Consider the following 22,373-nt stretch of genomic DNA (forward strand, 5'->3'; position numbering starts at 1 on the left):
AGCGTAAATTAGGCGATTTATTTATTTTTTTGGGTATCCTGTAGTTTATCCACAATATATTCATACGTAAGAATGGTTGCTGCAGATGCAGGGACTGTACGAATAAGGTTTGTTTGAAGCCCTTTGTAGAAACCATACATGCCTTCTTCATATAGAATTACCTTGACAGCATGAAACAGTCCCTTGTATTTAAATGGCCTCGAAATTTGGTTCTGAAGTCGTGTTCGGACAACCTTTTCATGTTATTTGTCAGCCATCTGGAATCAAGTGATACAAGTACCTCATGCGGATAAGTCGTTGTACTAGCAATCATTTTAGATAACGCAGAAGCAATCAAAATTGCATGGATATTGTTTCCTTCGACTGTAGACAGAACTGATTTAAACTTCTCATACATGGGAAATTGAATAGCTACATGGCTTACACCAATGAGCGAAGGTCCTAAACCTTTATAGAAACCTCGAACACCTTCATGTTTAGCAATCATGATGAATGCTTCTATCAGGTTATTATAACGATAAGAGGATCGTACAGTTTGAGACTATAGAACATTAAAGACAGAAAAAAACATACAATGTCAATCTTTCTTTTTTCTTTTACCATAAATCTTGTCTTGATGACCCATACTGGACTTGTTAATGTCGTGCTCACTAAGCCGGCTGTTAAGGCTGATGAGATGTGTATTAACCAAGGGCTTTTCTGTTGGCCAAGATCATGGTTTGTCCAAGAATTTTTGCAGACATCATAAACTGTAAAATAAATAGCCCATGTTGGCAAATAACCTACTACTGTGGGCGTTAATCCTCTATAGAAGCCGCTTAGACCTTCTTCAATACAAATGCTTTTGAAGGTGCCTAAATACCAAGAACAAAAAAAAAAAAAGATTGGAATCACCATCAGCCAAAGATTTACTTTACCAATCGTTCCTCTATAGTCTCGTCTGCTTTGATTTTGAAGTTTTGTCTTTACGACATCAAAGGGACAAGTAATAATGGATGAGATGAGACCAGCGCCAGCGCCAGCTATAGAATGTTTAAATGTTTCATGAGTCTGTCTAAAGAACACATGAGCAAGTACAAGGAAAAAGATAATCTATTTACGCAAAATCCTTAAACCAATTAGCAGTGTAACTCATTCAATATCAAAAGAAAAAGAAAGTAAAAGAAAAGCAATATTATGCATATCTCTTATTTTTCCCGCATAGTCCCTCTTTTTTTTCTCAGGCTAACCAAAAAGAGGCCACAATTGCAATATATGAAATGAACAGATAAGACTGCATGCATGTTTATTTCTGCCAAGAAAGAGATACTTAATGTAAATGGAAAGCATATCGCGTCATGGTGTCCAATCTTTCAGAAGAAAAGTATAAAGTCAACAAGATAAATTCATTTGCTAAATCAGGATCTTCTTTGCGCATCTGATCAAATGACTCGCGTGTCAGTTTCCAGTAGACAGAGTCTGAGTCAGCAATCAAAGACCGTGTACGCACAAGGTTGTGTCCAAACATGCCTAATTCACCTACTACAGTGCCAGGCAAAATGGTTTCGACTGTCACCTCGTCTTTCAAGACATGCATCAAGCTACGAAGTGAGCCTTGTTCAAGAACAAGAAGATATTTACAAGTATCACCTTCGCGATACAGGGTATCATTTTTGGTAGCTGTAGCTCTTTCAAAGTACTTGCTGAGCTTATGGAAGAATTCAATGGGTGATTTGCCTTGATTGATTTCACCAAATGTTTGAACAAGAATAAGAGTAGGCTGACTTGTGTTCTTGTGAACAATGGGGCCATTTGTTTCTGACAGAAGGATTAATGCAAATGACTCCTTATGTGAGAGTCTACTTACCACTAAAGACGTAATGGATAGCATCTGAAATAATGTTATGACGAGGTGAGCCAGCAGATGCAAGCAGGTCAGAATAATCATACTGCTTGCTTGGAACAGGCAAAGTAGAAGCAGGTGTGCCTGATAAAACTGTATCATGGTTATGGATATCATTCGGTTTGATTTTAGTCTACTTACTATGCTTGGCTTTTTTTTCAAAGAAACTCGTCAACAAGACATTCTCACACCATTCGACAGCTTCATTAATATGCTCAAAACATTTCAGATCACTATCTCCATGTTGTTGATCATGATGAGACCAAACACCGGCTTTCATCAAGGCCTTTTCTTCATCTGAATGACGAGCTACATTACAAACAATCATGTACACTTGGCGAGCACGCAATAATCGACGAATACGAACAAATGCTTCAGCCGCACTAAAATCAAGACCTTGGACAAGTTGAAGATCCAAGATAAGAAACCGGATAGGATGCTTATCCCAATTGTGTTCATCCAGCATATGGCGAATAGCACTTTCTAACTGATCCACAGTTCCAAAAAACAAGTAGCCTTGTAACTTGATAATCTGAATTTGACCGCCTACTTGGTTCAAGAATTGTTCTTGACGATACAGTCTTCGGACAGTAGAGCGCATGTATTGACCTGTATAAATGGCACGAATAGCCTTGTTACGACGTGCGTTTTGAACAACAAAGAAGATACAGGCCATAATGATACCAACAAAGATACCTTCGACAAAGCCCAAGATGGCCATACTAGCAATAATGGTACAGATAGTAATGTATTCAAAATAGTGAACAGAACGCCAAGTATCAACCAAAGCTTCCTTGAGCAAGTCCAGACCCAAATGGAAAATCAAACTACCTACAACCATGACTGGAATATAGCCAACAATCCAAGGGCCAATCATCCACAGGATAGCTGTGGCACAGGCCAACATAACGCCTGCCACATGACTGTCACCTCCCGAGCGAATGAAAAGCAACGAATTGGTGTACACAAGATAATCTTTTTTTTTATGCATGAGACAATCTCCTCTCCTTCTTTTTTTTTCTTACTTACTTTGTACTGAACCAAACAATCCAGATACTGCATTTGAAATACCATGAGCCACTAATTCTCGGTTCACATCCACATCGTCCTTGTTTGTTGAAACACCCAGAGCAGGAACATTAATAGGAACATGCAAGACGCCTATAAAGTAACGCATAGATGATAAATAGATAAGATAATATGTGTGTACTCAACTTACCGAAAAAGGTTAATGCCAACATTGCAGGAATGGTCTCTGCTACAGCACGCCAGTCTACCATCTTGAGATTAAAGTAGGTATAGAAATGCCAAAATGGCGTATTACTCTCAACCAGTGGAAAGATCCAGCCAGCTTCACGCACTTGATTGACATCGAATCCTAAGACAAACACAACGAGATAAAATGCGAATGGTAACACCATAAAAAACACAGGTACAACCAAAGGAGATGTGATACGATATTGAATTAGTCTTAACACGATAGCAACAGCAAATGTCGAGAACCAAAGCGAGAACGTGTGTGAGTCCAGAAAGATCTTTTTGAACATGGGTATCGTGTATTCGAGATCCTCGCCCAATCGAGCAGATACTTCAATACCGGTTGCCACCAGGAACCAGCCAACACCACCAATGGTACCAACCAAGATGTGTCGGGGAAAGAAGCCGATTAACTTGCCAAGCTTGAGGGCACCGAGCAAGAAAAATGCAAGACCTGTCATGATGCTACTAATGGCAAATGCAACAACAGTAGAGGGTATAGCAACATCTGGACGATCTGATCCCACTGTTTCTACAATCTTCTCTGCCCTGTTCTTTATGTCAATAAATAGTTGACATAAACACTGAACTTACATGATATGCAAAAAGGGAACAACTGTTCAATGAATTAGAATTTTAGTTTCCTTTTATCCTAGATATAAACATTACCTTCAATCATCATACTAAATAATAATAACAATAAAAAAGAACAACTGAGCAAAAAAAAAAACCAAGCAAACTACCTTTTTTTTTCCTTACCTTCCATTACCACCATCAAATACACTACCACCACATGAATAAACAAGTTGAGAAATAATACAACTAAAACAAAACGATCAGGCGTTTTTTTTTCTTTGACCATATCCTTTACCTCACAAAGAACATGGAAATACCATCTGGACCAAAGGCAGCAAACATGGGATTATTGAGTGGAAATGTGATCATACCATACGAAATAGCATCTAACAAATTCAACAACAAACCCAGAATGACTGCAGGTATATAACTCAATGGCTGTGTGAAACAACCAATCCAGACTTGTGGATCCTTTAACTGTTTCCAACTAAGACAATGACGATAATAATAATAATCTTTTCTCGAATCCTGTTCTTCTTGAGCCTGGCCTCCTATTTCTGGATCCACATCGTGAATCGAGAGATAGTTGCTGCTTAATTTCTTCCTGGTTGAAGACGAAGAGGACGGTGATAACAAGTGTTGTCTTTCTTCTGTTTCATTCTCTTCATGTTCTTCTTCCTCTTCAATTCGGTTGGAATGGTCTCTTTGCAACAGGTTGGACAAGATCGAATGCGTCTTGCTTTCTGGAAGCGACACGGGTGATATCGGATTCAAAAACTTGTCGTCGCTTTGATGAATTGCTGGTGGTGAATTAGCCGGACTTGATTCTTGCATATATCTATCACCTAATGCTAAAGAATGCGCGCGAATCGATTCCAAAGAGGCAGAATAGCGCGCTTCTTCATTGACTGCTTCAAATAAGTACATAAATCCCTCCATCTGATCCATCACTTACCTGGGCCTTCGATATGGATATGGGAAGAATAATAAGAGCGAGAAGGTATTTCTTCATCCATTCTTGTGTTATTTTTGATGTGGATATCTTTTGGTAAAGAATCACTCGAAAATCCGGTATTGGACAACGTTGAGGAGTTATGTCGATCCATTTAGGTATTATTCCCGAGAGACAGTATATAGAAAGAATGTGTTCAGCAAGAATAACAAAAAACCAGAAGAAAGAAGAAAAAAAATTGTTTGCTGTCTCTCTTTTTCTTTTTATGGATTCGCCCTCAAGGAGTTTCAAAATCACAATTACGACAGATAACAGCTACTGTGTAACGATTTTTTTTTCTCTTTTCACTATGAATAAACATAAGCTTATAGATGACTATCAAGAATTAAAAAGAAAACCGAAATCAAAAGAAGCACTCGAGCTATTGAAAAAGCTAGCTTCTCAAGTCAAACCAATTCTCTCAAAGCACAACTGGAAGATCACAACCCTTTGTGAATTCTTTCCCGAGAATCCCAACTTGCTAGGTACCAAGATTGCAGCAGAAAGTAAAATAAAATAACACATTGAATAGGCATCAATGTCAATAGAGGCTGGCAGATAAAGTTGAGATTGAGGCCACATTACGACGAGAATCAATTTCTAGAATACCATGATATATTGGGCACTTTATTACACGAGTAAAGTAACCATATCTTGTTTTGATACTTATTTATCATCAGAATAGTTCATATTGTGAGAGGGCCTCATGATGAAATCTTCTATAAAAAACTAGCAGAGCTTCAGCAAGAAACAGAAGCATTGATGACATCAGGATATACTGGGGAAGGTTTTTACTCAAAAGGACATTTGTTGAGTTCCTCATCATCTGTCCCAAGATACTTGAGTAACCAAGCTGCTGCATCGGCAGCAGAAAAACGGCTCAAAATGTCAAAATGGATGACTCCTCCAGGCGGGAAGCGATTGGGCGGCAATAGCTCTCACAATAAGCATCTCTCGCCTGCTCAATTAGCAGCACAGGCAGCACAAAAAAGACTGCAGGACAAGGTATGGTGTGGTGGAAGTGTAGACAACAAGGATCAAGAGACTACAAACAAGAGAAGACTAGTTGATTCTCCTGTCACGATTGGAAAAAGAAGCCGTGTAACTATCGATTTAACTGCAGATGATCAAGAAGAAAATGACGATTGGGCTTGTCCTACATGTACATATTTAAACAACTCTATTGTCTTGTCCTGTATAATGTGTTTTACAGAGAGATCTTATACCCCTCCTCAAAGCGATGTTTGGACATGTCCACAATGTGAATTAGAGAACGAAAAGAAGTGGCAAACATGTACGGCTTGTGCCTTTGTTTATTTAAGATAGGAATTAAATGAACATTTGGACACTCATTGGTTTTCGAACTGCATTTGAAAATCCTTCATGATATCGATAGCTTATTCTAGAAATAGACGAATCAACTGTAGAAAAAAAAAAGTCAGTTTACAATCTTAGAACAAAGTTGCATTACCTTCCATTTTGGCACTTGTGGTAGTGGCCTTTGCTTTTGGTGTGCAAGCACGTCCAAAAAAGTCGAGTGAGATTTGTTTTGAAGTGTCTTTTGGCTTGATCCTTTCATTGCTCTTTGATTTAGTTAGTTCAGGCTTTTTGACGTCTTTGTTTCTTGAGTGAGAAGCTTCTTCTCTTCTACGTATAATTTCAGTTTCAATCTATTGAAATAGGTCAATGGGATATAGCATAACCACAAAAAATTACCTCATGTGCAATCATTTGTCTGACTGCATATTGTTTCGGCAGAATTGTCTTTGAAGTTGACAATTGATATTGCACAAGTTGTTCAACAGGTCTAGACTCAAGATGAATATGAATAGATAAACTCATAGCACACTTACGGTTCAAGCTTAAATATAAATTGTCCTTCTTCATTCTTTTCTTGTACAAACGACAAACCAAATTCAATCATAATGTCCACAAGGCGCATTAGTTTTGCTTTTTCTGAAGGCTTAATAAGTTGTTGATTTACCTATCAATATGTCAGTTGGTTTTGTTGTTGTGTAACACACTTACTGGTTTTAAATCAGGTGAAATCACATGTAACAACAAGGGCACTAATTCTTGAACAATCATTTCTTTTGTTAAGTTTCTTCTTTTTTGAGGATGAATGCCTGCTAAAAAGATAGCAATCAAATTTTCGTATGATTTTTTGGTTGAAAAAACTTCATATTCCACGCGAGGGTATTCAACACGATGTTCCTGTGAAGTGGTGCCTGCAAAAAAACGGTGGAAGTTGACGATAGGATAGGGCAAGTACTTGTAGAGATCATATTCATGCTTTTCGTTGGTTCTATAGTTCACTTGATCGTAAAAATAAAGCCATTCACTCATTGCACAAAACTTTTGAAGTGCTACATCATGAAAACGCATCAAAGGGTAAGATTCAAAGCAGCCTTGCATAATACGCTCAATTTCACCATTGGACATAATATCACTTGTAAGTCGACTCAAGCAATAGTTGCTGTCTATATCGTTCCTATTAAGTGAGGTTTTGTTGCGTGCATTCGGTGCAGAAAACAAGTCCTCCCAAATTGAAAATAAAGATCTGCCCATGTCTTTCTTGCCAAGTCCAGCTTGTTCCAACATATCTTTTGTAAACATAGTACTTTTGCTTCTTATAAGCTAAAAACAGCAGGTAAATAAGAATACTGCATACATACATACACACACACACACATACCTGTAATGTGTTTAAACAACTTCGAAGATCACCATCTGCTGTTTCTGATAATAAGCTAAGTGTTCTCAGATCACTTTCTAATCCTTCATTTTCACAAATATCTTGTAGGCGCTTAGCAATAGACATCATTGGCACCTTTTTGAATTGTATAGAGTGTGCTATCATACGTAATGGACGTAGCACAGGTGCATAGACATCATTACAAATACAGATAATAGGTCGCATTAATGGTTTTTCATCTTTACGCTTGCCTAGATATAACATAAGCATCTTGATCTGTTTCACCAGTATTTACCCTTCTTATTCTTTCCATCAGAAATCTCGACTGAAGCTAACTGAACCAGTTGTTTAATGAAGCTCTAGAATACAAATGTATCAGAAAGAGGAATCAGTTCATAAATCTATACCTCTGCACCACCACCACTACTAGCACCATCAATTTCATCAATAATCAACAGATTTGGTTTCTGTATCATATGCATTGTTCGCTTGTCATCCTTTTCATGAGGGTTTCTTATGATGGCTTGCATTTCCAAAGCGGATTTGATTTTGGACTTGACTACATCACCAGTACGATCATCACTTGCATTGACTTCAATCACATTGTATCCTGCCTTCTTTGCAATGACATGGGCCAGTGTTGTTTTACCAAAACCAGGTGGTCCAGACATCAGTAAAATCTAACTTGATTAGCTCTAATTCAAAAGGGTAGTTCTTTACCTTCTTTTCAGGTCGAAGTAACGGGTCATTATTATCCTAATTTTATGTCAATAACTTGTCTCTTTTCGTTTTCCCTTTATACCCTTTGAATGTCCTTTTTGAACGCTTTAGGCTCATAACCAAATTTAGTCTTGTATTGTCTCATCTGCTGATCTCGCTGTGATTCTTCAGTAGGCTTCCTTTTAAATACACACAAATCCCATTGCTTCACCCATCTTAGAACTTCACGATTCAGACGTTGATCACCCATCAAATCCATGAAATGTGTAGGTCGATATTTATCCACCCAAAGCTGCCCTGACTCATCTTTTGGTATTAACTTTTTCTTTTTCTTTTTATGCTTTGCACTTTCTTCTTGTTCAATTTCTCTATAGAGAACATGAATAAAGACGGTCGACAAAGCCTTTTTACCTTTGTATTCTCTCTAGTTCTGCTAAATTAGCTTGTTCAATTTCTTTTCTTAATTGCCATATAGGTTTTGTCAACAGCCCTCTTGAATGGCCCTTGGACGATGTGATCTTTTTAAACAGTATTTCCATTTTACGCTTTGATTCGCCTTGTGTTTTCCTTGGATAGAATAAAGGCTTGCCTGTTCTTGGACAATTAGCAGAAACAAATGCACCTGTATCAGGAACCTGCGTATAGTCAATGCCTGTTTTATCAATAGCAGGCTTTTCAGTGTATTTTGTAGTTGAAGTCAAGTCAATTTTATATTCTTCATTATCTGAAATGCCCATATAATCCATTGCATCGACTACAGAAGAAGGCTTAGGAGACAAAGGGTAATCTAATCTCTCTGTATCAAAAACTGGATTATCTTCCTCCATTGGATTAAAAGGGTCCTCCAAATCAAATAAAGTGGTTGCTAGTATCAAACCCTAGTTTAGAACCTGTACCTGAGTAAACACGATGAGGTTTTACCTGGTTCAGAAGACTTGTGGTTTATGTAGTCGTCCAAGCCAACAAACTCTGTATCTTGTTCTATACTTGCTTGAATCATATAGTCCAAGTCGTCTTCATCATCGAAAAAATTAGGAGAACGGTCTCGCTTAGTGGCCATAATGTGTATCGAGAAAGAGAGAAACGCGAACAATTTTTTTTTTCTCTCTCGCGTCAAAACACGGTACATGTAACTCCGCTATGTAGCCTTTCCTTTCTTGCTAAAAATTGCTTCTCATCTTTCACTCACGTTGCAGACCGACGATAAAAAGTGACATGTAACGGTTTGGTACGAGACTCTTTATGGGTCCTTGTATACTTTTATAGCGAAGTAGCGATGATCCGTCTCTTATTTGTTTTATTTCTAGCAATCGACACAAAGAATAGTATTTGCTGAGAAATATGCTACAAGAAACAATTTACTTCAATCAATAGCTCTTAGTTCAGGGCTACTTTGATAAAGCTAGTTGTCAGTAACATATGTTTAATTTAATAGTAGCTTCCAAGTGCATATATGCTGACTATGGAATAAACAAATAAATAATAAGCAAGATATATATATATAAAGAAGAAAAGGACAACAAGAAAAAAAAATCATTTATTAAAGACATCGCCTTTATCGTATTGCTCAATGTCATCCAAAGTAGCCTTCATCAGCAGCTTCATCTACACAATATGCTTAAAGACCTTGAATGTGCCAGGTGAAAATGAGTCGACAGTGGCGGGGAAAACGGTGCCAAGTAGCTCAGTGGTTCGGTAGATGTTTGAGCTACTGGAAGGCATATCAAGCATGAGCGAGACAAAGTGATCTCCGAATACAAATAGTTTAGTTATAAGAGACGTTTCTCTTTAAGGAAATACATACCAAAGCAAAGATATGCTTGGATGTATACTTTGTTCTTGATGCTTTGTCTTTTGTGGCAGATGTTGTCATGCATTGGCTTCATGAAAACCAAAGATTTCAGGCCTCTTTCCCTAAGGAATTTGGTACCATTCTCGCCTTCGTTTCTCAGTCCGAATTCACCACAGCCAAGCTCCAAATCGTTCTTCTTATAAAGCAAGACCGGCTTGCTTCCTGCTACAACTCGCTAAGACTTGCTTTTGCCATCGAACCTTTGTTTCTTGTTGGCTTTTAACTTGAAAAGACAAAGAAAAAACCTCACCACTAGAAGGCATGGTGGAAATGTAATTAGATTAGCATTTATACATATATATCTCAAGCCCTCAACTCCAATATCAAGACATGAGTTGTTTAAGAAACCAAAGGTTTCAGAAGCCTTTTGGCCTTCGCTACCAACAGCATTATTTCTGAGATAATTGAACAAGTGTTTGTTTATGGCATTGAGAACAGCCAAATCTACCCAGTAAGTGCCATATGGCTGACGACCATCATACATATGGCAAGTTGTCTTACTAATGAAATCGGTGGTAGTTTTCTAATTTAGTTTTTACAATGGTGCGCGAGCACATTTCAAGTTGATAATGTTTGTCTTCATCACTTACTGTACCTTTGTACTTGTTTATACGTTGCGTAAAAGCAACAGGGATAGGGGGAGAGTCTTGGGAGAAAGCTCTCGAATAAATGTCTTGTCTTCTTCGGTTCAGGCGGTATTTTTTCATCAAAGATGAAATGCATGACAGGGCTAGAATGTATTAGACTTGTTCAAGATCGAAATTACCAGAGTACCGGGTAGAGAGGAGGTGGCTAGAGAACGCTCTGTTCATTTCATTGTTCACTCTAGAAAGCAGCCACTTTTATATGAATATACAATTTTCTAAAGAGGAGGTCATTTCATTGAAAAAATTGTCAATTGACACAATAAATAGGTTTTTTTTATTATTTATTACACAAAGAAACCAATCATTTATCAAATCAATGATAAATGATTTCTTTGCGTGAAAAAAGAACATTATAGAACTGCATAATTAGAATCGAGACATTAAAAAACTAAAAGCAATTGTATTCTCAAAATGCTTCTTTTTAAACATACATTTATGCATTTTATATTGTTTGGGACTGCCCCTTCTCCAGCCACAGTTATATGAACCATCCTCTCTCTATCCAATATTCTGCGAATTTCGGTTTAAACATGCCCGATAAGGGGCAGTTCCTAAGAAAAAAAAAAAAAGATAGTATAGTGTAAAAAAAAACCTGTTTTTTTTAATCAAATATTCATATTCCAGCACGACGCTCCTGAACAAAAACACTGCTAATGCGTGTTATATTGATTCAGTGTTTGAAATTCTTTAGCATTGTGTCCTTCTACATGTAGAGAAATCAACTGTCAAAGGGTTTGATCTGAAAGAATCAAACAACCGCTATGATGATGTGTTGTTTGAAACCTATCGCTTGCATAGGTCAAACATTAAGGAAGGACGCCTGGAATCCTCAGACATAGCAACATACTTTATGTGGAGCCACCAAAAATTTCCTAGAGGCACGAAAGATGATCCCGGTTACTTGATTCGTCTTTTTCTTAGGAATCTTTCTTGTCGAATGAGATTATTTTGCCAGTTCAAAAAGGTTGTACGAAATGGAATTTGCTCCAACAATCCTTCCACACACTTTAGCAGAAAAATACAGCAATTCCCTTTAGTAAAGGCGACGCATTTGTTAGATGATATAGTATTCGATGAATCTGTTACTTTCTGCAAAGAATGTGGTGACGACATAGCAAGCCTGATATTGGAAAACAAGCCTGATGTTGGAAAACAAGCCTGAGGATAATTGCTTTCCGCCTTTCATTTTTCTTCAAGACTGTAGCAGTGTCATTATCAGTCCAAGAATGATAAGCTTCCCTGAACTTGCTCAATAGGGAAGTGTCACCTACAAGCTGCGTTGCAAAATATTTTCTACAATTCAATCAGATGGACACTTTTTCTGTGTTGGAAAGATCTAAAGATTGAAGAAAAAATCATAGACAATCTTATTTGCTCTGAGGCTTGGTTCCCTGCCAACACTCGAGAATCTGTTGAAAAGCATCTTTTTAAGAATGAAAAAAGTGTTATAAACAACAATAAATTTCTTGATATGAAGACTTTTGTATTACTATGTATTACATAATGATATTATACTCTAGTGTCTGGCAACTAAAAAAAAAAGTTTTACAAATCGCCTTTTTCTGTCCAAAAATACCTCATATGCTAGTAAACACAGTTTGTAGGCATTTAGAGCATTCATGTGTATATAAGCAGGCTTTATTCTATCTTTATATGTGGAGGAAACAGAAGAAGATTTGTTTCTATTATACTTTAGCATAGAGTAACACTTGATCTACTTAAATCAAAGAAAAAAGCTATGTTTGCTCATGAAAAATGTATGATCCATGACGTGCAACCGATAACTTCAGCCATATGCATTCAGTATGACATCTACCTACAAGTCTAATTTCCTTTTATCCAAGCTAAACCATAACACAAAAACCGCTTAAAAGGTTAAAAATAACAAATAATAATAATAATGACAATAATAATAATAATAGGCTAATTTTCCCTTTTTTAGAAGTATTTAATTATTCACTCCGTCAAGTGAATGAGTTTATTTAACAACAACAATCTTCACAGAGACAGCAACAACCGATAGCAGCTAAACAGTCAGTGATGCAACCACCACCACCTCTTAATCTATATATCATACGCAAACAGTCAGTTACAAATTACAGCAATAATAAATGACTTGCCTTAATATAGAGGATTTATTTTCTTGTTCTTGTGGTTGTTGTTCAGTTTGAGTAGACATAGCTTCAGTTGTAGGATAAGGCATTTGATTTAAGGGAATTTCATTCGTTGAGTTATGAGTAGCTGTGGGTGCGTTCATTTGAATAATAGTAGTAATAAAAAAAGAATTAAGAAAAAACACACTTTATATATATATATAGGCTTTTTTTTTTTTTTATAAGTAACACAAACTGTGATTGTTCTTGGCAAATGCGTCAAACAGTCGTCATTTTTATTCCATGTCACCATATCCAATTGTATCATTAACTTCATCATCCTCTCGCTTAAATAGAGTAGCCCAATATTTGACTTTAGAGGCATCTGGCATTAAAACACCGCCATCATCCACAAGGTCCTTATCTTTCATTGGATCATACAAATGATTGACAAACCTCTGTTTGTCGGAATTAAAGTAATCCCAAATACTGTATGTCTTGTCTTGTGGTTGATGACTGGTTCTTTCGGACTCTGAATTGAATAAAAAGGTACCAAACTGGCATGAATAGACATGGTAATGAAGATCCATCAACATGGCTTCATTGAATTCAAACCGTGTAGGATACAAATGCAGCAATTGGTATATACAGTCAAGGAATTGGTGAAATACAGGGCTTGTTTCTCGTTGATAACTCTTGTAGAATTTGTTCTGCATGTCTTTGATGGTATTGGTAGACAGGTTCACAAAGTATTTTTCATTGGACAAGTGGCCACATCGATCCTCAAATTTATGGCCAAAAGAAACCCAGTCTTTTTCGATCAAGATTTGAAATCCTTCAAATGTACGATAATAAGGATCAAGACAAAGTTCACTGAGAGAGACGAGTTGAGAAGTACGATCCCAACCATCTGAACAATGGACCAAGACATGCGAATTAAAGACATGGAGGTTTTTCACAATGGTCATGGTGCCATCGATCACCATCGCAATATGCTTTAACCAGCCTGATCTCTGTAATGCTGTCTTATTGATCTGTCCACCCGCAGCATCAATGCCTTGCATGGCTAAATTCGTGTTCATATCAGTCCAATATCAAACTGTGTTCATGACTCACCCTCACTGAGTTTGGCTAAACTGTCTCGCATCACATGGATATTATCAATGGCCACATAAATCTTTTTACAGTTGCGATAATGGTCCATGTTCTCAGTGCCTGCTCCTCTTGCCACATTACCTACTGCATTGGCCATGGGTCTTGCATCAATAATCAAATTGGCTGCAGTTGAACCATACAGTGTTTCACCGTTTGGACCTGTAGGCACATTGGTTGAGAAGATAGCTTCTATCAGTTTCTCATCTTGAATTGATCTGGCTTGTTTGAATCCAACGAGAGGTTGACTACTTCGCGTGATAGTAGCCTAATTGCGGCTCACGCATCAATACAGTCTTAAGGTCATCATGTCACTTACTGAATTATGCCAGTGCATATAAGATAAAGCAGGTATTCTGGCTTTACTACGGTATTTAGCAGCATAATTTAATGTATTATCACTGATTTTGGATGGCACAACCAACAGACGAGGATAGGTAGGTGAATACTAGATGGTCTTTCATGAGTGACATGGTTAGATGCATTACTTACTTACTTTATAGTCTCTGTTGATCAACGTAAATCGCCATGTATCTGTCTTTACATCAACACCCATACGTTCATATTCTTTAAGAGGATCATAGATGTTCCAGCCATTGGTGGATGTAAATGGTATTCGTGGTTGATAAGCATAGGCATACAATTGCTCTATAGAATCTAACACATCAAATAGGATCCATTTGTCTTTTATCAACTACAACTTACTGACACATGCCAATTTCTGAATACTATCAAACACATCTTGTGCTTCTCCTTCTTTCAAGAGAGATAATGTCAGCATCATAAAATCTCGACATTTGATAGAAAGTGGATGACGTCCTGTTTGTAATGAAGGTGGCTGTCTTTCCACTGTATGAATAATAGGATAAGGAATCTAACAAACAGTTCATTCACAAGCTAAACAACCCTATTCAATTTACCCATAACTCATCTTCTGAATAACTGAATATCAGGTGATGAATCGTCAAATGTAAAGTACCCACAAAGGTTTCCTTGCCTCTGTCCAACTGAACATCTTGAACCTAGCCTTGTTAGTGTATTGTTTCTTGGTCTGTTGTACCTGTGCAATCTTCAATAGATCGATTCGACTTGGTTGCATGTTTCCTTGAGGTTGAAACAGCGTGGGTAAAGAGACACGGGCAAGATTGAAAATGGTGAAAAAAGTGAAATAAATAAAAAAAAAAAGAAAAAGAAAAAAGAAGAACAAGTACCAAGCAGTGTTTGTTACTTGGTTTGGATAAAAAAAAAAAGGAGAGTAAAGTAGAATAAAATGAAGCAGAGATATCTTTTTATCATTATGTCGAATAATATTTGAACTCAGCGCATACGCAACGAAAAAAAAAAAAAAAAAAAAAAAAAAAAAAAAAAAGGTATGCCCTTTCTATCTCGTCTTACGTTCCAACATCTCATTCTCTCGGCATGTCTTTTACGTCTTGTGTTACTGGCTTATGGTGAATACCAAGACTCTTATTTCACAGTCAAATATACAGATATTGACTATGTTGTATTCACTGATGCTGCACGTTATATCACCCAAGGTCAATCCCCTTATTTACGAGACACATATCGTTATACACCTCTACTCGCCATGCTACTCACACCCAACATCTATTGGTTCTCTTCGTTTGGTAAATGTGTATTTGCACTGGCTGATATTGCTGTAGGTTACTTGATCCACCAGATCTTGATACTTCGAGGCATGCCTTCAAAAGAAGCATTGAAATGGGATGCCATTTGGCTTTTGAATCCTATGGTAGCCAATATTTCAACACGAGGCAATGCTGAGTCTCTTTTGGGTGTGATGGTCTTGGGTACACTGTATCTGATCTTGACGCGTCGTTATTTCTATTGGGGTTGTGTCCTGTTTGGATGTGCTGTCCATGTCAAGATTTACCCTGTGATTTATGCAGTCCCTTTACTGGTCTTGTTGGATGAGACACATTATGGCTTACCTTCTTTTCCGTTCTCTTCTCGTATTCAACACAGTCGATACCGTCTATTGCATCGATTAGACAGCAAGAGTTGGATGTATTCAGTGATTGCGTTTCTATCACCCCTTCGGATCTTGTTTGGACTTGTAAGTGCTTCTGTCTTTTTTGGATTGACAGGATACATGTATCAAAGGTAATCATAACAATATGCAAGGATACTTACTTGTTTAGTTATGGCCATGAATTCCTTCATCATACGTATCTTTATCATCTGACAAGACAAGATCATCGTCATAATTTCTCAGTTTGGTTCTATTCGATGTATTTAGGTATGCAAGGATCCAGTCAATGGATGAGTCTGTTTGCTTTTGTACCTCAATTAGCATTGGTCGTATTGATTGGGATTGTGTATGGTCAAGATATCTTTTTTGCTTGTTTCTTACAGACGTTTGTATTTGTCACTTTTAACAAGGTCATGACATCACAGGTAAAGTACATGTTCACATCGAAACCCTATGGACTCAAAAAAAAAAAAAAATGCAGTATTTTATGTGGTATCTGTGTTTATTTCCACTTGTGTTACCTTCTTCAAGAATCAAATGTCAATGGAAGGGATGTATTTTATTGACAGGATGGGCATTAGGACAAGTAAAGTAGATCCATACAAATCATGTTGCTCATTCTTTTTTTTTTTTTGTCTATAGGGCCTATGGTTATTTTATGCTTATCATTTAGAATTTCAAGGCCAAAATACCTTTCTGTATCTTTGGATAGCTGGTATGGTGTTCTTTGTGATCAATTGTTGGATTAGTGTTGAGTTTATCAAGCATCATCAATTTGAACCTATGTATGGCACAAGTGGGCGTATACGATGGGTGTGGGGCATGGGCGATCCCGGGTTCAAAAGACAGTAGAAAAAAAAACAAAATAAAAAATAAGCTTTGTGTATGTAGGCAGAGGAAAGTATATATAAAAATACCACTTTTCTTTTTTTCTTTTTTTCTTTTTTTCTTTTTTTCTTTTTTTCTTTTCTTTTATGTCTACTGACGTGTCTACCTTGGTTCAATCACTTCATACTACTTTCTCAAGTGGCAAGTGTATCTTATTTAATCTATCTAATCTAAAGCAGGTCTTACAAAAAACAAGGATTTCCGTAAACAACAACTTGGGAATCTAAAGCTTTTCTTTAAAGAAAAAGAAAAAGAGATTATTGAAGCCATTCACAAGGATTTCCGTAAACATGAACTGGAGACATTGATTGGTGAAATTGCACCTGTGGTTGCTGAAATTGATTATATGCTTCAAGTAAGGAATGATTCCCCATATCAGATTAATCATCATCATCATCATCATTCTGTAGCATTTGGATACATTGACAAAGACAACAGTCCTTAAACCCCAATTTAAAATGAACATGTTGGATCAATGTACTGTTCGTAAAGAACCCAAAGGTGTTGTCTTGATCATTGGTTCTTGGAATTATCCTGTAAGTAGAAATTTGATAGAGATCATTGTTCATCAAGATTAGATTCATTTGTTATTATTACCTGTGGTGGGTGCCATAGCAGCTGGTAATTGTATTGTGATGAAGGTAAAAAAAAAAACAAAAAGTTATGATCTAACTTGCAAATAGCCATCTGAAGTAGCAAGCCATACTTCAGATTTGATTGCTACTTTGATTCCTCACTATTTAGATCAAAGAGCTTATCAGGTTGTACAAGGTGCTGTGCCTGAAACAACTCTTTTACTTGAACAACAGTTTGATCATATCTTTTATACGGGGAATAGTCAAGTAGGCAAGATAGTGATGCAAGCTGCCTCTCGTCAGTTGACACCTGTCACTTTGGAACTAGGAGGAAAATCGCAAGTGATATATCTATACGATAATAATCCATACTTATTCCTTCCCTCCCTCTTCTTTAGACCTGTGATTATTGCGCCTGATGCAGATATACAGACAGCAGCGAATCGTATCATGTGGGCTAAGTTGTTTAATGGAGGACAAGTAAGTGTAGGATACAAACAACCTATATCTTATCCCTAGTAGATTTGTGTTGCACCTGATTATGTCTTGATTCCTCAATCTGCAGCACAAGAATTCGTAGACCGATGCCGAACCATTGTCTATGAACGATTTGGTGATCAACCACAGACATCCGATTCATTCTGCCGTATGATCAATGGACGTCGTTTTCATGCTCTAAAGAAACTGTTGGATGCAACAGATCCTGATGCCATCGTGGTAGGGGGTGAAACAGATGAAGCTGATTTGTATGTAGCACCTACTGTGGTTTATCCTGTACAACCCACAGACCCTGTATGGATGGAAGAAGAAATCTTTGGTCCTATTCTTCCTATTGTACCTGTTCAAGATATGGATGAAGCCATTGCTATCATCAATGTCAAGTAAGTCACTGATCTGAAAAGAACGATTTGGCCTCCCCCCCACCCTAAGCATCATCATGTTAGACCTACACCCTTAGCCCTCTATATCTTTACAGACCATCATGCCACCCGAGAAAAAAGTAAGTTAGTCTAAAGAACTCAACTCATACGACTATATAGTCTTGAATCAGACACAATCAGGTACTGTAGTTGTGAATGATCTACTGATGCAAGTACAAGAACTCTCGATGCCCTTTGGTGGTGCTGGCCCAAGTGGTATGGGTGCTTACCATGGACCTAAATCATTCGAGACATTTACTCATGAACGCAGTACGATGATCAAGTCGTCTGGCTTAGAGGGTATCATGGCTGCAAGATACCCTCCTTATACAGACAGTAAGAAAGTCTTGTTTACTCTGTTGACCATGGGATTGCCTGAAGGCTTTATTGAAAAGATAAAGTCAATTGTCCATGCTGTTCGTTCAGCTCGCCGTGTCTTTTCTTGACCCTTAGGATTCTTTTTGCTGCTAATTAAATAATTTAGTTGAATAACACACAAAGATGGACTTACCTTGGCTTGCCATGCTTGAGCCATTTGTAGAAACTTGAGAGAACGGTTCTGTACTTCATCATCAGGAAAGATGTAATCAAAGTACTCTTCCCAGATGATATTGTCTTCAGTAGAATCAGCAGCTCTTCTTCTCTTCTTGACCACCTTGGGCATCTTTTGGCTGACCACGTGTTGTGTTTCTTCTTGACCATAGTTCTCTTCAAAGTCTTTCCATGCCTCAAGTAATAACACACGCTCTTCTTTTAGTTCTTTTTCCTTCATCTTCTCATACGCCTTCTCAAAGATTGTTCGAGCACGTACCACGCCTTCTTCTGTAGTGTTATCTTCATAAGGTATCGATAGTTCAAACTGAGCAAAACTGATATAGACCTTGACATGCTCTGTTCTTTCCAACAGACGATAATACAAATCTCTTGTCTTTTCATATTCACCTTCCCCGATTTCGAAATCAATATAGGCTTTCCATAATAATTCAGGCATGTTGAGGTTCTCTTGAGCCACAGCCAGCTCATAAATAGCACGACTTCGTTCTGCTTCATCCAACACGTTCTTCTCTAGTTCTGCAAACTGAATCCAGGCAGAGCAGTTGGCAGGATCATGTTCAATGTATTTGGTGTAAATGGTACGGCATCGATCAAACTCTCTCAGTTGGAACTCAAGGTCGATATAGCCCTTAAACAGCTTATTCTTGGGACACATGCCAATCGCTCTTCCAAGTAACTTTCTGGCTTGCGTGACTTGCATCTGTCGAATCTCAAACTGAGCATACATTAACCAAATCTTGGCAAACGTGAATTGCTTGTGTGGTATGAGTTGAATGCACTGTTCATAGATTTGACGTGTGCGTTCTATATCTTGGTTTTCTAGTTCTTCATAGAGTGCATAGTTGATCCACAAATAAATATATCTTCGCCAGTATCGTTTCTCTTGAGCTGGAGGTACTTGAGCAATGGCCCTTTCGTACACTTCACGTACACGGGTAGGATCACCTGCTGATTCTTCCAGTTTAGCATAATCAAACCAGATATCATAGTTTTTAGGACTTTCTTCAATCTCTTGTTCGTACTGCACACGTCGTTTACCAATCACGACATCTTCAATGCCTGCTTTATCACCGTACTGTTTCTCGAAATTGGTGTATTGGTTATAGAGCGACTGTGATTTTGACTTGGGAAGACGGTCAAGACCGTACTTGAAAATCACACGGGCACGTTCGTATTCCTTGACTTTGATTTCAAACTTGGCAAAGGCCACCAACAGTTTTTGGTCGAGCTTTTCTTCTCCGAGAAACTCGAGTCCTGCTGTATAGATCTCTCTGCATTTGTTTAGGTTGTTGTGTTCTTCTTCAAACTTGGCCCATTTGATCCAATTGGCAGGCTCAGGATGAATACTGACAAAGCGTTCATAGATGGCACGCGCACGTTGTTTCTCGTTGTATCTTAATTCCATCTTGATATACGCCATCCAGGCATTTTCAGTAGGTTCCCATTTCATCCAACGCTCAAATACGTTTCTTGCTTTAGGCACATCACCCAAGGTTTCTTCCATATAGGTATATTTGTACCAAAACTGATCGACACGGGGCAATAAAGTGGTGGCACGGTCAAGCAAGTTACGTGCATGATTGACGTTACGATTCTTGAGTTCCATATCGACATAACGAAGCCAGATGGCATTGTTACGCCACTCGACATCCAAAGCACGCTCAAAGACAGAACGCGAACGTTGGAATTCCATCTGACTTTCTTCCCAAGTAGCATATTTGATCCAGTTGCTGATGTTCAGACGGTTTTTACGAATGTTGTCTTCGAATTCCTTACGTTTCCGTTGTCTGAATTCCTCCAATTCTTCCAAGTCGGCAATCTTTTGTTGAGGAATATTGTGGGTAGGTTCAAGACGACGATCGTGGGCTTCACGTAGAATCTGTTCTGCTGTGATTTGAATAGGAGCAGCGCTCTTATTCTTGACCTATGCTTTCATCAGTCTATTTCTTTTATGTAGTCATTCTTACCTTGGGAGGTCGAGGATTCTTTCCAAAACCACCTGTTGTTTGCTTTGTATCCATATGAACACGTAAATGAAAAAAAAAAAAAAATAAAAAAAATCAAAACGTCTTTATTGGTAGATGGTGTGACTTGCTACGACCATCGTAGCATAAGCCCTTGTCTTTTTTTTTTTTTCTTTTTTTTTCTTTTTTTTTTTTTGGTTATTTTATCGATTTAATATGAGGTGCCGTGTGCTTCGTGATATCAAGGCTCGTCAAGCTGTTGCAGACAATGAAATTACTCGCCAAGCATTCAGATACATCACTCGCAATGAAACCTTACCTGCTCGTGTACGCCATCAAGCTCAACTTCAATTGAATGCCATGCCCAAACAATCCTCACCTACGTTTATTCATAACCGTTGTGTGGCTACAGGTCATGGCAGTGGTATTTTACGTGAATTCAAATTATGTCGTTTTCAATTCCGTCTAAAGGCATTGAACGGCGAATTGCCTGGTGTCAAGAAATCTTCTTGGTAGATGATATGTTTATTGATGATGGAGTGGATATCCTTGTTCTATAGCACAATAGCGACATTTAGGTCTACCTTTTGGCACAAGATCTTCTAGTACAATAAAATCGATCGTCACATGACATGTATGGACTTGATCTGGGCCGATGAGTACCAAGAGTGTATCAGATAAAGTGTGTTGATATGATGTGAATCCATGGGCGTTAATGTTGATAGGGACCTCGAGGGTGGTGTGGGGAGGCACAGTGCCTCCTGTTTCACATGTCAATCGATGGTGAGCAGAAAAGAGCGAATAGGTGCATGGATCTGGATTGGGATTCGTAAGTGTGAGATGAGCGACTTTGGCATAGATGGTCGTGTTGGTCACTTGACATTCAAACTGAAGAGAAGAAGGTGTGATGTGACATGGTTGTGTAGCAGGATGTGTTTGGGTATATGTGTGTTGTTGTTTAGGTAAATGGTAGGTTGTTGATTGAATAGATTTGGGTAGTGATTTCTATATATATGTGTATCCTGTGCATGAGATGATAGTTAAATACATAAAAATGACTTACAAAGCGAGATGTTAATAAGCTCTCTGTTTCTGTCTAGATCGAAAGACACATTAATGGCATACACTCTATTTTTTTTTATTACCTTGAGATGAGTGCTTGAAAGATCATTTTGTTTTAACCAAGCACGATCAATGGAACTTAGGGGCAATGATCTTGCACCAAAATAGGCACCAGGAGAAATAGATCTACTTTTGGATGTTGTGTTTCTTAAGGGTCGAACATTATAGTGTTCATCCACACCACTTGGATGTGATACATGACTGTCGCTTTTCATTTGATCTAGTATTTCAGAACCTAGGATATCACGATCTGAATGAACAGAGGCATCACGCAAGTCTTTATGAAAAGGAAAAGAGCGTGCCTGGTTTAAATACTGTTCGAATTCTGCTTCTACTGAACGTTCAAGTTGATCAAGGTCTGTGTAGAGGTTAGATCTATCCACCAAATATTCATTTGCAATGTCTTCAATACCCATGCTTGAAGCAAAGGATACTGAAAGGTCGTCTTGTTTCATATAGAGTAAAAGAAAAAAAAAAAAAAAAGAAAAAAA

At 37.9% G+C, this 22,373-nt stretch overlaps 10 protein-coding genes across 10 annotated transcripts; 4 read left to right on the forward strand and 6 right to left on the reverse strand.

Moving 5' to 3' along the window:
• Window positions 1–17: 17 nt before the first annotated feature.
• B0P05DRAFT_585525 (mitochondrial carrier domain-containing protein) lies at window positions 18–1,135 on the reverse strand (the record flags this gene model as incomplete). Its single annotated transcript, XM_051582450.1, has 5 exons — window positions 18–233; window positions 281–541; window positions 601–854; window positions 918–1,054; window positions 1,101–1,135. The coding sequence occupies 5 exons, from the start codon at window positions 1,133–1,135 to the stop codon at window positions 18–20; spliced, it is 903 nt and encodes a 300-aa protein (XP_051436504.1).
• A 72-nt stretch (window positions 1,136–1,207) lies between these two features.
• B0P05DRAFT_534694 (sulfate transporter family-domain-containing protein) lies at window positions 1,208–4,898 on the reverse strand. The gene is made up of 10 exons (XM_051577353.1): window positions 4,671–4,898; window positions 4,011–4,623; window positions 3,899–3,961; window positions 3,809–3,822; window positions 3,734–3,755; window positions 3,102–3,688; window positions 2,912–3,043; window positions 2,024–2,857; window positions 1,847–1,975; window positions 1,208–1,797 (listed from the first exon to the last, which is right to left on the reverse strand). Exons 1-10 carry the CDS (start codon window positions 4,819–4,821, stop codon window positions 1,310–1,312), a joined length of 3,033 nt encoding a protein of 1,010 aa, XP_051436505.1. The 5' UTR covers window positions 4,822–4,898; the 3' UTR covers window positions 1,208–1,309.
• On the forward strand, window positions 4,899–6,200 carry B0P05DRAFT_534704 (WLM domain-containing protein). Its single transcript, XM_051577354.1, has 3 exons — window positions 4,899–5,191; window positions 5,239–5,344; window positions 5,387–6,200. Exons 1-3 carry the CDS (start codon window positions 4,933–4,935, stop codon window positions 6,030–6,032), a joined length of 1,011 nt encoding a protein of 336 aa, XP_051436506.1. The 5' UTR covers window positions 4,899–4,932; the 3' UTR covers window positions 6,033–6,200.
• Window positions 6,036–9,181, reverse strand: B0P05DRAFT_466707 (P-loop containing nucleoside triphosphate hydrolase protein; the record flags this gene model as incomplete). The annotated part of the gene is made up of 12 exons (XM_051574352.1): window positions 6,036–6,108; window positions 6,165–6,376; window positions 6,423–6,513; window positions 6,560–6,690; window positions 6,735–7,343; window positions 7,402–7,652; window positions 7,697–7,760; window positions 7,809–8,081; window positions 8,122–8,157; window positions 8,204–8,487; window positions 8,666–8,908; window positions 9,028–9,181. The coding sequence occupies 12 exons, from the start codon at window positions 9,179–9,181 to the stop codon at window positions 6,036–6,038; spliced, it is 2,421 nt and encodes an 806-aa protein (XP_051436507.1).
• Window positions 9,182–13,009: 3,828 nt separating this feature from the next.
• B0P05DRAFT_570202 (protein-tyrosine phosphatase-like protein) lies at window positions 13,010–14,964 on the reverse strand (the record flags this gene model as incomplete). Its single annotated transcript, XM_051581294.1, has 7 exons — window positions 13,010–13,779; window positions 13,830–14,133; window positions 14,185–14,313; window positions 14,362–14,522; window positions 14,571–14,739; window positions 14,786–14,887; window positions 14,926–14,964. 7 exons carry the CDS (start codon window positions 14,962–14,964, stop codon window positions 13,010–13,012), a joined length of 1,674 nt encoding a protein of 557 aa, XP_051436508.1.
• A 273-nt stretch (window positions 14,965–15,237) lies between these two features.
• On the forward strand, window positions 15,238–16,453 carry B0P05DRAFT_466522 (PIG-M-domain-containing protein; the record flags this gene model as incomplete). Its single annotated transcript, XM_051574341.1, has 3 exons — window positions 15,238–15,989; window positions 16,028–16,283; window positions 16,340–16,453. 3 exons carry the CDS (start codon window positions 15,238–15,240, stop codon window positions 16,451–16,453), a joined length of 1,122 nt encoding a protein of 373 aa, XP_051436509.1.
• A 367-nt stretch (window positions 16,454–16,820) lies between these two features.
• Window positions 16,821–18,776, forward strand: B0P05DRAFT_534754 (Aldehyde/histidinol dehydrogenase). The gene is made up of 7 exons (XM_051577355.1): window positions 16,821–16,887; window positions 16,926–17,282; window positions 17,325–17,387; window positions 17,430–17,659; window positions 17,720–17,801; window positions 17,844–18,202; window positions 18,266–18,776. Exons 2-7 carry the CDS (start codon window positions 17,205–17,207, stop codon window positions 18,333–18,335), a joined length of 882 nt encoding a protein of 293 aa, XP_051436510.1. The 5' UTR covers window positions 16,821–16,887; window positions 16,926–17,204; the 3' UTR covers window positions 18,336–18,776.
• Window positions 18,414–20,831, reverse strand: B0P05DRAFT_32361 (uncharacterized protein). The gene is made up of 2 exons (XM_051573537.1): window positions 20,764–20,831; window positions 18,414–20,720 (listed from the first exon to the last, which is right to left on the reverse strand). The coding sequence occupies exons 1-2, from the start codon at window positions 20,815–20,817 to the stop codon at window positions 18,567–18,569; spliced, it is 2,208 nt and encodes a 735-aa protein (XP_051436511.1). The 5' UTR covers window positions 20,818–20,831; the 3' UTR covers window positions 18,414–18,566.
• A 145-nt stretch (window positions 20,832–20,976) lies between these two features.
• B0P05DRAFT_466641 (uncharacterized protein) lies at window positions 20,977–21,276 on the forward strand (the record flags this gene model as incomplete). Its single annotated transcript, XM_051574348.1, has 1 exon — window positions 20,977–21,276. The coding sequence occupies one exon, from the start codon at window positions 20,977–20,979 to the stop codon at window positions 21,274–21,276; it is 300 nt and encodes a 99-aa protein (XP_051436512.1).
• A 9-nt stretch (window positions 21,277–21,285) lies between these two features.
• On the reverse strand, window positions 21,286–22,298 carry B0P05DRAFT_570205 (uncharacterized protein; the record flags this gene model as incomplete). Its single annotated transcript, XM_051581295.1, has 3 exons — window positions 21,286–21,765; window positions 21,824–21,856; window positions 21,906–22,298. 3 exons carry the CDS (start codon window positions 22,296–22,298, stop codon window positions 21,286–21,288), a joined length of 906 nt encoding a protein of 301 aa, XP_051436513.1.
• Window positions 22,299–22,373: the final 75 nt, after the last annotated feature.

The sequence above is a fragment of the Gilbertella persicaria genome (assembly GCF_025201335.1).
Source record: "Gilbertella persicaria strain CBS 190.32 chromosome Unknown B0P05scaffold_12, whole genome shotgun sequence".
Classification (NCBI taxonomy): domain Eukaryota; kingdom Fungi; phylum Mucoromycota; class Mucoromycetes; order Mucorales; family Choanephoraceae; genus Gilbertella; species Gilbertella persicaria.

Excerpts from the sequence above, each read along its gene's own strand:
- B0P05DRAFT_534754 (XM_051577355.1), top strand. The coding sequence starts at position 17,205 with ATGAACATGTTGGATCAATGTACTGTTCGTAAAGAACCCAAAGGTGTT. Across the intron at positions 17,388-17,429 it reads GTAATTGTATTGTGATGAAG|CCATCTGAAGTAGCAAGCCA; the intron begins GTAAAAAAAAAA and ends ACTTGCAAATAG. Across the intron at positions 18,203-18,265 it reads ATTGCTATCATCAATGTCAA|ACCTACACCCTTAGCCCTCT; the intron begins GTAAGTCACTGA and ends TCATCATGTTAG.
- B0P05DRAFT_534694 (XM_051577353.1), bottom strand. The coding sequence starts at position 4,821 with ATGGATCGACATAACTCCTCAACGTTGTCCAATACCGGATTTTCGAGT. Across the intron at positions 3,962-4,010 it reads ATTTCCATGTTCTTTGTGAG|TTGTATTATTTCTCAACTTG; the intron begins GTAAAGGATATG and ends GTTTTGTTTTAG. Across the intron at positions 3,044-3,101 it reads GTTGGCATTAACCTTTTTCG|GCGTCTTGCATGTTCCTATT; the intron begins GTAAGTTGAGTA and ends GTTACTTTATAG.
- B0P05DRAFT_32361 (XM_051573537.1), bottom strand. The coding sequence starts at position 20,817 with ATGGATACAAAGCAAACAACAGGTGGTTTTGGAAAGAATCCTCGACCT. Across the intron at positions 20,721-20,763 it reads AGAATCCTCGACCTCCCAAG|GTCAAGAATAAGAGCGCTGC; the intron begins GTAAGAATGACT and ends ATGAAAGCATAG.
- B0P05DRAFT_534704 (XM_051577354.1), top strand. The coding sequence starts at position 4,933 with ATGGATTCGCCCTCAAGGAGTTTCAAAATCACAATTACGACAGATAAC. Across the intron at positions 5,192-5,238 it reads CGAGAATCCCAACTTGCTAG|GCATCAATGTCAATAGAGGC; the intron begins GTACCAAGATTG and ends CACATTGAATAG. Across the intron at positions 5,345-5,386 it reads TTGGGCACTTTATTACACGA|AATAGTTCATATTGTGAGAG; the intron begins GTAAAGTAACCA and ends ATTTATCATCAG.